Source organism: Pituophis catenifer, unplaced genomic scaffold (assembly GCF_029215685.1).
Source record: "Pituophis catenifer annectens isolate HBS135680 unplaced genomic scaffold, rPitCat1.0.hap2 SCAF_1, whole genome shotgun sequence".
Classification (NCBI taxonomy): Eukaryota; Metazoa; Chordata; class Lepidosauria; order Squamata; family Colubridae; genus Pituophis; species Pituophis catenifer.
Genome location: NW_027256881.1, coordinates 186,163,412 through 186,176,172, shown reverse-complemented (window position 1 = coordinate 186,176,172; position 12,761 = coordinate 186,163,412). Strand labels below are relative to the sequence as shown.

The following is a 12,761-nucleotide window of genomic DNA, read 5'->3' as shown; positions in this document are numbered from 1 at the left end:
ACAGTGTATACTTTATCCATTATTTCTTCTAAATATTGTTACTCAAAGTGTCACAGCACTCAAACTAATTGGAGACTGATTCTCTGTGAAATGTGGGTGCACGGGGACAAGGTTGAATTCAAAGTAAAGCAAAGAAGGGTTTTTGTTTTTATTTCTTGCATTTGCATCAAGAACTCAAAGCAACTTCCATAGTATGCCATCTTCCAATTTTATCTTTGAAACTACTAGTCACTCAGTGGATTTTGTACTGAATGGAGATTTGAATCTGTGTCTCTTGAGTCCTAGTCCAGGGCTGTACATTGGCATCAGGGTGGATAAAAATCAATGATTTTTTTGATTTAAATTGGATTTTTTTGATTTAAATTGGATTTTTTTAATTTAAATCGGATTTTTTTAAATAAAATGCTTTTTGAGGAAAATATATTACCATCCAAGGGTTATTCCATCATGAAATAAAGATTAGTTTTTTAATTATGTAGAATAAGGCTGTATATGTTTAATTTTTTTGGTAAATAAATTCCATTAAACCATTCACAATGTCATGCTCTTCCAGAGGTTTTTGTATGATTATTGGGCAGTTTCTCTGCCTACAAGATATTGTCACAGATGCTTGGTTTACTTTTGCAGTTCTCAAAACTGAATTTGACTCAGCAGAGATCACATGCCTCTTCTTCACAGCAAAAATGTTATAACATGAACAGAGTTGAGAAAAAGACCTTAATCCTATTGTTCTACAAACATATGAATACAGAATCAACCCCTTCAGTGCTAAATTTCAAGAAGTTCAGTGAATAGAATAGAAACAATATTTTTCTGATTGTTTGGAGTGGAATAGATCTGCACAAGAAGAAAGTGAAACTAAGTGTGACGAAGAAGGGGCAAGCAGACAAGCAGTAGAAAATGAAAGTGAAACTTTCTGAGCACAATACTGCACAGCCACAGACAGACAAGTCTTTGGATCTTTTTTAAGGTGACCAGATTTTAACATTGGTAAAGAGGGACATTGTGGGCGTGGCTTATTTTGTGGGCATGGCTAGCTGGTCATGTGACCGGGTGGGCGTGGCTAGCTGGTCATGTGACTGGGTGGGCGTGGCTAGCTGGTCATGTGACCGGGTGGCTATGGCTATGCGTATAGGGTAAGGTGAACAGATTTTAACATTGGTAAGAAGGACACCATTGTGGGCGTGACTTGTTGTGTGGGCGTGGCTTGGAGGCCATGTGACTGGGTGGGCGTGGCTACCTGGTCATGTGACCGGGTGGCCATGGCTATGTGTATAGGGACTACTCAGAGGGCTGAAAAGTCATTTCTGACAGGTCCTCACACTTTTGACTGGTCCTCACACTTATGACCATCCTCACATTTATGCCCGTGCAGTATTCTTAACAACCATGTCACTCATTTCACAACTGCTTCTCTTCACCATGGTGACAAGATAGGGCAAAAACGTAAAATGTGAGGACAGTCGTAAGTTTGAGGACTGGTCAAAAGTGTGAGGACCAGTCAAAAATAACTTTTTCAGCCCTCTGAGTAGTCCATATGCACAAAAGGACTAACCAGAGGGCTGAAAAAAGTCATTTCTGACAGGTCCTCACACTTTTGACTGGTCCTCACACTTATGACCATCCTCATATTTATGCCCATGCAGCATTCTTAACAACCATGTCACTCATTTCACAACTGCTTCTCTTCACCATGGTGACAAGATAGGGCAAAAACGTAAAATGTGAGGACAGTCGTAAGTTCGAGGACTGGTCAAAAGTGTGAGGACCAGTCAAAAATAACTTTTTCAGCCCTCTGAGTAGTCCATATGCACAAAAGGACTAACCAGAGGGCTGAAAAAAGTCATTTCTGACAGGTCCTCGCACTTTTGACTGGTCCTCACACTTATGACCATCCTCATATTTATGCCCATGCAGCATTCTTAACAACCATGTCACTCATTTCACAACTGCTTCTCTTCACCATGATGATAAAATAGGGCAAAAATGTAAAATGTGAGGACAGTCGTAAGTTCGAGGACTGGTCAAAAGTGTGAGGGCCAGTCAAAAATAACTTTTTCAGCCCTCTGAGTAGTCCATATGCACAAAAGGACTAACCAGAGGGCTGAAAAAAGTCATTTCTGACAGGTCCTCGCACTTTTGACTGGTCCTCACACTTATGACCATCCTCATATTTATGCCCATGCAGCATTCTTAACAACCATGTCACTCATTTCACAACTGCTTCTCTTCACCATGATGATAAGATAGGGCAAAAATGTAAAATGTGAGGACAGTCGTAAGTTCGAGGACTGGTCAAAAGTGTGAGGACCAGTCAAAAATAACTTTTTCAGCCCTCTGAGTAGTCCATATGCATTAAAGGATACAGCAATAGAGAGGGATGAAGGAATGGAAATTAGAGTAGGAGTGAGGGTAAGAGAGGGAGGAAGAGAGAAGGAGAAGGAGAAAGGAAGAGGAAGTAGGGAGGAGAAAAAGAGGGTGGGGGGAAGAGAAAGTAAGAAGGAAAGAAAAGAGAGTGGTGGTAGGTTTGAGGAGAAAGATTGCTGTACAATAAAAAAGATGAAAGGGAAGAAAGCCAACCCCAAGCAAATATAAAGATATTAAGATTAAGAATGAATTGTTAAACTTTAAAGAATAAAAGAGAACAATAAATAGCAATAATTAGAATTTAGAAACACACATACAAACATGCAATGTATTTTCTTTGAACAGAATATTTGGCTGGTTCACAAATTTAAACAGCGTTTAGTCATTTCAATTAAATTTACAATTTCTATATTTCCTTTTTGCCATATTTATTCCTCATCTATTTTTTTAAAAAAACAATATTACCCTTCATCCTCATCTCTAATCTTAATCAAATTCAATTTTTCCCTTCTATTCTATATTATACCCCTTCCCATTGTCATCTATTTTTATATCCATCCTCACATTGGTTAATTATGTAAAAACAAAGAAAATAAGAAGGAATAGTGAAAATGTAAGAAAGAAAATAGAAAAAGAAATAGAAGAGAAAGAAAAGTTTCTTAAAAAGTGGTTTCCAATCTTTTTGATGCAGTTATAATTATATTAAAATGGAATGGAATGGAATTCTTTATTGACCAAGTGTGATCGGACACACAAGGTGTTTGTCTTTGGTGTATAAGCTTATATTGTACCCTTTCTATGATTACATCATGGCTATAAGAAATGTTTTTAAAATACAATTTTATTGAAGAAAATTTTAACAAGATAAAAAAAACAAAAAACCAAAAAGGAAACAAAATAAGAAAGAATAGTGTATGAATGAAAAGAGAAAAGGAAATAGAAGAGGAAAAAAAGATTCTTAAAAGTGGCTTCTGATCTTTTTGATGGCAGTTATAATTATATTGCACCCCGCCCCTTATCCCTAAGGTTACATTATGGCTCTAAGAAAAGTTGTAAAATCAATATTGCTGCAATATCTGTCCGTTTTAGTCTATTTCAAAGAGAACAGAAATATGCAAACTTTTAAGACATTAAGATCAGTTCATCAGGAAAGAACTTAGAAAAAAATACCTTGACTTGCTTTTAAATCCCAGTGACAGCACTAGTACACATCTGTTGTGAATGCTTCCTCACTTCATACATTTCATCTTAATTTTGACCAAGCAAACTTCCTACGATTGTAAACAAGTCAAACTTGTTTTCTCCTTTTTCTCCCAGGCTTTGTGGTATTTACTTTGAAGATATCCAATTTGCAGGTCTGAAATCGTTTCGGCCTTAAATCTAGATTCATGAAAGGGCAGCACTAATTAGCGTAAAGAATTGTAGAAACACGGAAATTATCTTATGTCAGTTAAACCATTGGTCTAGCTAGTTCAGTCTTGTCCACTCCCTAACTGTTTTTGCTAACCGTCTCTGGAATTGAAGTTGGAATCTTTTCTATGTGAAGTAGGAATAGACAGCCCAGTTCTCTCCAGATATTTTGGAACCTGTCCAATTGGCTTGGTTACCATGCCAGAAATTATGAGGGATACATCTTAAAAGTATTTATTTGGCATGATACTGTATGATTAGAACTATTATTGTACAATGGCATTTTTTGTGTCGCACTGAATTTTTATTTATTATTAAATTTATATGCAGCTCATCTCACTATTGAATAGTCTCTGTATCTGATAAATCAAAGTTTTAAAAAGATTTAATTACAAAAGGAATGGGTGGCTAGCATCTGCTTTATGAATGGGAACAGTTGATGGGTTTCTAATCGTTCTCCATGTGTGTCCACTGACACCCCCCCCAAAGATTAAAAATCCTTCAATTATCACAGGATATGGAAACACATTCTAATTTAATTCAGTATTGGCTTCGCATATTTAAAAAGAGAGGCGCTTGTTATTAGTGTATGTTTTAAAAACAATTACAATTAAATAACAAAAAATTTCCATATGTAGGTAAAGTGAGAGAACAATTGAATTGTTTGTTTTTAAGTTTTAATTTGTTTGTTATGAAGAAAACCTAAATAGTTGTCCAAACACATAACCAATCCTGTGGCAAAGCAGGACATGGAATCCAAATTGTCTGCTGTTTTCCTGTGCTTTAATCATGAGACCCATCCTTGGGGGTCTGAAGTTCTAAAATAGTAGCAGTAGAAGAACAAGTAAAGGATATTCTAATTCCTTAGATGTCACGGCATTTTTCTTCCCACTACCCCAGGAGTTTTGTTTTCATCAATGGAATGTAATTACACTAATTCCATGCTCAAGGAATTAAGTCATTTATATCTCTGTTTGTTTTTATTAGAATCCTGGTGGGAAGGAGGAAGTTGTGTGGGAAAATTCTTTTTCCCTGCCCCCATCTTCCCCTATTGTAAAGTATAAAATTTGTGGAGTAAGAATGTGGGGGCAGTTTCTTCCAACCTGGTTTTGTGACTGCAAATTCAGAACACACAATTGGCATCTGAAGTTTGCCAGGTTGGGAACTGTAAAGGTAATTGCATTCCCACTGAAAACAGAATCCTGAGTAGGGCCCAACCCAAAATAGTAACTTCTTGACATTCTTTGGCTTAAATATGACGATACATCTGTACTTCTTTCTAAGCGTACTGTAGTTCTTTGACCTTTGAATATACTGGTTATTTTAGAATATGGTATATTGGGGTTATACCACAATGAACAGCTGGTTTTTTTATTTTCAAAATATCAGAGAAGCTTAATTTCAAAAAGAGGTTATTTTTACGATCCTCATTAGACATGACCTTCCAATTTAGCATTTTGTTAAATTTTCCCCCTTCTGTTTTCCAAAGATAAAATTTTCTCCATAGAATTTTTCAGCTATGAGATTTATTCTCTAGCTGCTTCAGCATTTTTTCATCTCTTGAAACTTTTTCTTATTACATGGTAATAAAGAACAGTTCAACTATTTTCACCTCCAGCTGTTTTTTTGCTTTTGCCTTATAATAATAAGAAATGAAATTATGCTAACTTTTGCATGCAATGCAACAAGGAAAAAAAGCCGTTGCCAAATCATTTAGCTTTGCTAATGGTGCGATACACTTTTTGGAATAGGGGCTTATATCCTACCAGCTTGCCAAGTTTTATCAACTCTCCCTCTCCTTATTAATTTATTAAAATTATTAAATTTTATTAAATTTCTATACCGCCCTTCTCCTTCCCCTTGTGTTACTCAGTTCTCATAATTTCAAGTTGGTATGTGTCGTTGGATAGATCTGACGGCATCCCGCTGGATAATTTTTATAAGATAACAGTGTTATTGTGCAATTTACATGCAGAAACCTTTAAAAATGTGTGACTGTTTTAAAGAGGTGCTGTTCTTACATTTCTGAGCATTCTGAAATACTTTTCCTGGGTATTAAAGAAACCCTTTCCTTTTCAAAGCATACCCCAAACTGCTTGCTTCAGTTGTTGTAATTTGCGCCAATGTCTAGACTCTGCGTAGCAGCAGAGTGATAAAAATCTAAAAATTCTAAGACGGAAACAAAAGCAATGTATATATATTAAATATGTACAAGACATGTTGAAAGTACAGAAGAACACGTTTATTCATAGAGCAGCTGGACAGAACTCTGGGATAAAAGAAGTCAGTAGTGGGGTTCTTTGCCATATAGAGGTAATAACCAACACTTCAAATTAAACCTGGAAATTGAATAACTAGTGCAGGATGTTCAGCTGTAGTTTTACTTTGTATTGCATTCTGGGCCAGCTGAATTTAGAAGGACCCTCAGTTCATGACCAGATCACAAACCAACTCCTTTGGAGGGTACAGAAACACTTTTGGAAAAAAAACCATTGGCGCCAGCATTGCTGAATGTTTAACTGAGTACAACATCATGGGAGGATTTATTATTATATCTTTGTTTTCAATCTTTGTATATTTGTGATAGATGAACAATTTTTCTTTCAGTAGTTCTGCATCTGCTGGCCCTAGTTGCTCAGCCAACAGTCCTGAGTCCTGTAGCCCATTTGTCATCAGATGTCCAGGAACTCCAACATATTGAGCAGTCCTTGTTGACCCCAGCATTGACCAATTTGATATGGGTTTCTGTAAATTACATCTCACCATATTATTTTATGGGAGAGACACTCTTCATCTCGCTGCTCAGATGAGACCTGTCCAGCATGGTTGAACCACTGGCATAGCTCTCATCTTCCTCAGAGCACACAAGCCCCACAACCATATCATGATGATGAAAGCAATAGCACTTAGACTATATACCACTTTACAGTGATTTATAGTCCTCTCTAAGCGGTTTACAGAGTCAGCATATTGCCCCCAACAATCTGGGTCCTCATTTTACCGACCTCAGAAGGATGGAAAGGTGAGTCCCACCTTAAGCCAGTGAGACTCTAACTGCCAAACTGCTGGCAGCCAGCATTCAGCAGAAGTAGCCTGCAGTATTGCATTCTAAACACTGCGCCACCACGGCTCACGATGATGGTTCATCGCACAGTCAGCTGAATGTTCAGGCTGGATTTGGTATTTTTATCCACCTATGGAGTCCTTCCCAAGGATCTGGGATTAGCAGTTCCCAAGATTTTAGGATAGGCAAATGTTGTTTGATGGTATTAAAAGTATCATTGCAGGATGTTAGCTATTTCAAGTGAAGCTGCCTTTTGCAATTGACTGATGTTGATTTGCTTTCAAGTGGTGCTCCACATGTTTTGGGATTGCCCAAAGGTGGCTGTTACTATTGGTAATAATTCAAGATAGGTTACATAATACTCATCCTATAAGATGTGCTGGGCTGAGAGAAAATGAATGGCTCAAGGATATTCAGCCACCTTTCATGCCTAAAGAGAATGTAAATCAATGTCTCTTGATTTCTAGTCCTACATCCCAACTACTAGACAAAATTGGCTGTCAATTTAATTTAATCTGAATTTAATCTATAGACCTTAATGTAATGGTTAAAACATCCAATCATTGTGAGAGCTATTTAACTCTAGAATTAAAATTATTGAAACCTTTATTTTTGACAGTGTAAATAACTAATATCGTTATACCATAAGTTGAACAGTTGCTAATATATTTTGTAGGAATCTTTGCAATAACACCTACTAAAAGTGCTTTCTTACTCTGTTACAGACTTATATCGGGAGTGTGGTGATATCGATAAATCCATATAGATTGCTCCCAATTTATTCAGCAGACAAAGTGGAAGAATACAGAAACAGAAACTTCTATGAACTCAGGCCTCACATGTAAGTATAAGGCTGAAGCTTTCCATCCATCCTGTTCTTTAAACAACATAGGTTATAGATAGAAACAGCTGTTTCCTGTAAGAAGGAGAATGTGTTTGATCTATTGTGCCTTTGATTAGCACTTAGAATGTGGTGTATTTGCAGCTTGTTTCTCCCCCAAGGGAGGAAATCTGGATATTTATTCAATTAAAATTTTAGAATGTGTTTTTTTAGTTGAAGAAAGTTATTTTCTAGTAATACCTTAGACCAGAATTGGATTATATAGCAGATTCTTTCATAGGCCACAATACTATCTCTCCAGGTAAAAAGAGCAATATTGGACATATTTTGCATGCCTTTGTGGGTCATTTCTTTTATATTTTTCTCATTATTATTTTTTTTATTCTTTGTAACTCTTGAACAACACAGTAGTCTTATAGTGGCCATAGTTTCATACCCAGCAAGTAGCATGGAGTAGAACTGGGCAGGTAGACCCAAATATGTAGCTTTAGTTAATTTTCCTCAATAAATGAATAAACAAATATAATGTAGTTTATTTATTTGTTTGTTTGTTTGTTTGTTTGTTTGTTTGTTTGTTTATTTAATTTGTATACCGCCCTTCTCCCAGAAGGGACTCAGGGCGGTGAACAGCCAAAATTAAAAAACATACAAGAAGTTGACCTTCTTGTTCTCTTTATCTAGTTTTAGGACTTGTGTGGAGAATAGGTCATGTCTTATATCATGTAGAAGAATTGAAAAGGCTTCACAAACTTTTAAGCTTCATTGTAAATATACAGTTAGTTAACTTTACTTATAGCCAGTTTTCCAGTGACCTGTGAAAAGTAAAAATATTCTGCTTTGAGAGCAATTACTTGCAAACTATACCATCTAAGATGTGAACCAAAGAGGAGCTTGAATCTCCATTCATGTAGAGGGGGAAATTATTGTTGTTAACTTCCTCTTCAGCTGCAGCTGTCTGCATAATATATCATAGCATTTCCAGGAGCAGGGGGGAAAAATATACCAGGAAGTGGTGGGGGTGTAGTAGGAAAGCTCTATTCTGTAAGTGTGACAGAAGGAAATCCATACATTTAAGCCAACATTTGGAAATCAGATCTAGTATCTTTATTTCGGTGAGAGACAAGTACGGAATAAAACTCAGTAGTATAAAAGAGAGTACTATTTGAGTACTCTATTTTGAAAGCTTAGATATTATACTTCAAATAAACAATGTTTGTTGGAGTAGGTTTACAATTCAGTCATTTCTTTCCTAGCATTTTTCCCACAAATGTGGGATCCACTTTTTCAAATCAGCTGAGTGTTGATCCATTGGTTGTGACACGAATTGACCGACCAGCTTCTCTGCCAAGGCTGATGTCATGAGCTAAAAGAGAGCGGCTGATCCAAAGTCACCCAGCTGGCTTTCATGCCAAGACAGGACTAGAACTCAAACTCAGTCTCCTGGTTTCTAGACTAATGCTTTAACCACTAATATGGCTTTCGATTATACAGAAATTATAATTCAATTATAATTCAAATTATTATATATATGTATATATGTATGTATGTATGTATGTATGTATGTTTGTTTGTTTACAACTTACATATATAGCATATGCATATCTATACACACATACACACTTAAATTACTATAAAAAGAGATGTTTTGCTGCAAGTAGCTTGAAATAATATAATAATATAATATAATATAATATAATATAATATAATAATATAATAATATAATAATATAATATAATATAATATAATATAATATAATATAATAATATAATAATATAATATAATAATATAATATAATATAATATAATAATATAATATAATATAATATTTCATATCATATCATATATCACTTTGTTGTTAAGTTGCATGAGTGGAAGGAAGCTTCTGTGCTGGCTCTCCATATTTGGGGCAGCCCCTCCCCCTTCTTTTTTAGCAGCTGTCCACCTCATTGTGAATTTCAGGGAGAGGCGTTTTATGGGAAATCTGACAGATGGAGAGGTAGGAATCATAATCATGGGAAAGGTCTCCTGGATAAGCTGCCTTTCTCTTAAACTACTTAGTATCTAAGCCTTTGTTTTTTTCATTCAGTTTGTATCCTACCTTTTTTCTTAAATGGCTATTCAAGTTGGCTAACAGCTAGAAAAACAGAAGATAAAAGGCTTTAAAAGGCTTAATATAAATTAACGCTAACATAAGCTGTATTAAAAGCTTGGCAGAAGAGAGGAGAGGGTCCAAGAAGATTCCAGAGGAAGGAGAATCCACAAGCTTGGAGTGATCTTTGCATGCTAGATAATTCAGCCTTTCATCCAAAGCACCTTTCTGAGTTCAGGATGAGTGTAATGTAAGAAAAAAGTATTTATTCAAAATAATTTTCATACAGTAGTACCAGTGTTTGTGACTGATAATGAAAGGCAATAGATGTGAGTCAAGAAATTTATGCTTCTAAATCCTGTTAGAATTCATGAATGTAAACTCATAGTTATCATTTTCATTTCAGTGGGGTTTAAGGCAGTCTCGTAAAGCTAAAAACTAATTATAATCTTCCTGAACATGGTGTCTACCACACAAGTTAGACTACAGCTCCTACCTGTCCTCAGCCATAGGCCATAAGAGGGGTAAAATATATTGAATTGAAGAATGCAGGACTTGCATTTTTATACTGACTTCTGCCATAAACAGCGTGGAAAAGAGGAAATTAGCCATGGAACAAGATGGTAAAATTAACTACATTTTAATAAGTAGGCTGAAAGACAATGGAAAGAAATGAGGAATAATGTCTCTCCCTCCATGACCAGTGCAAGAAGCTGATGGATAGAGAAAAAGAGAGCTTGTCTAAAAATAAATTCATTTCTTTAAAAAAATACTTTATGGTTCTTAGGGAAATATTAAATTGAAGGTTGACACAGATATGGAATTCTGAAATTGGAAGGGACCACAACAGGGGTGAAATGCTCCCGGTTCGGACCGGATCACCTGATCCGATAGCGATGGCGGCGGGTGTTTTGGAGAACTGGTAGCAAAAATCCCTGCGTTTCCCCTGCACCATGCCCAGCTGAGCCGCACGATCATCAGAGTCTTTTTTTTTTTTTTTTTACTTTTAAAAGCATTTTTTCTACAACCTCTTCCGACGAAAAAATGCTTTTAAAAGTAAAAAAAAAAAAAAGCCTCTGATGATCGTGCGCCTCAGCTGGGATCATCAGAGGCTTTTCAAAGCATTTTTTTTGGCAACCTCTTGGCCGAACAGGTGGTAAAAAAAATGCTTTGAAAAGTCTCTGACGATCCCAGCTGAGTTGCCTGATGGCAGAGAGGCATTTTTTAAAAAGCCTCTCTGACGATCCCAGCTGAGTTGCCTCATTGGCAGAGGCCTTTCAAAGCATTAGAAAAAATGCTTTGAAAAGTTAAAAAAAAAAAAAGTTGGCCACGCCCACCCAGTCACATTACCCCCACCACCACCAAGCCACGCCGACAGAACCAGTAGTAACAAATTTTACATTTCACCCCTGGACCACAAGGATTATTAATCCAATCATCTGTGGTATGCAGGGAAACCAGTCAAACCGTGCTTTAGAGCTGGCACTTCAGCTTTTCTTAAAAACCTCTTGAGATGGGAACCCACAATCTCCATAGGTTGACTCTTCCACTGTTACACAAGTCTTCCTGTCAGAAAGACTTTCTTTGTGTTTAAATCAGATCTAGATAGCTGCAATGTATACTGATTACTTTAGTCCTCAATTCTATGGCAGTGGAATATGGTTCCTGATGGAACCATCTCATATACCTAAACACTGCTTTAATGTCTCAGCTCAACTTTCTTTTTTCCAGATTGAACCTCCCAGGGCGTGGCAGGGGAAGGATACTGTAAAATCTCCATTCCCACCCCAATCCAGGGAAGGATACTGTAAAATCTCCATTTCCTCCTGATCAGCTGGGACTCGGGAGGCATAGAATAGATGGGGGCGGGGCCAGTCAGAAGTGGTATTTACCGGTTCTCAGAACTACTCAAAATTTCCGCTACCAGTTCTCCAGAACTGGTCAGAACCTGCTGAAACCCACCTCTGGTCTGAATATTCTTTGTATCAGTATTCTTCAGGAAATGTGATGCCCAGAATTATATATAATATTCAAGATGTCATCTTGCCAGTGCCAAGGAATAATAACTTCACATTCCTTTGATCCAGGGCTTTTCCTAATGCTGTCCAGAAGAGCATTAGCCCTTCCGGCAGCTGTCTCACACTAGTACTGATTCATGTTAGCATGTTGTCAATAAGTGATATCAACATCCTTCTCCAGTATAGCACTTCCAAGCCATGAATCCTTCATCTTGTATGTGGGCCTTGTATTCTTCCTCCCTAACTTTACTTTGTACAGTGAGTACAATGCTAGAATTGTATGCCTTTTTGTTTGCTTTCTCTGTGTAAGCTGTTTTATATCGTGGATGTCTGCATTCCAACTAACATTTTGTGAGTAAGCTTTTTTCTTCTCTCTCGCACCCTTCAATCCTCAGAAGCACTTTTGGGAAGTATATCTGGACATTGATATTAGAATCTACTTAATTTAAATAATAAATTTGCTCAGAGCAAAATCAAACTACTAAGTCTATGGCATAATTTGTAGAATAAGGATTTGAATCCATTTTAATGGAGCAGTGGAATATTAAGCCACTTGAGAAAAAAATGGAGAACTTTAAATCAAAAGAAATCAGAAAGGTTTTACTTGAATATAATGTTTTCATATTTAGACTTACCCTGTGGTCTTTGTACGTATAACATATACTGAGGAAGGTTCTGTCTTACATTCTGAGGAAAACAATGTAGTTGTTATCACAAGTGTGGGGCTGGCTTTGTACTGGAAAAAAATGAGGGAAAAGAGGTTCTTTTCCATCTTTTCCCCTTGTTTGCAGCACAAAGCCAGCCCCATACAGCCCAGAAACACAGCAAAAGGAGTATTTGGGACAGTCTGACCCCTTTTTGTTGTTTTTTTCACTGTACATAGCCAGCCCAATAGGGCCCAGCAACCAGTCAGGCATGCCTCATCAGCAGAATGAGGAGATGACAGTGAAGGTTAACTGGGGTTGAGGAGTTT

The 12,761-nt window shown here is 36.8% G+C and overlaps 1 protein-coding gene across 1 annotated transcript in view; it reads left to right on the top strand.

The window, feature by feature from the left end:
* MYO1B (myosin IB) overlaps positions 1-12,761 on the top strand; it is a 142,270-nt gene that overhangs the window by 32,829 nt on the left and 96,680 nt on the right. The window contains exon 3 of the mRNA XM_070956840.1: positions 7,567-7,682. Within this exon, the coding sequence (XP_070812941.1) occupies positions 7,567-7,682 (116 nt within the window). The remainder of the gene's footprint in view (positions 1-7,566; positions 7,683-12,761) is intronic.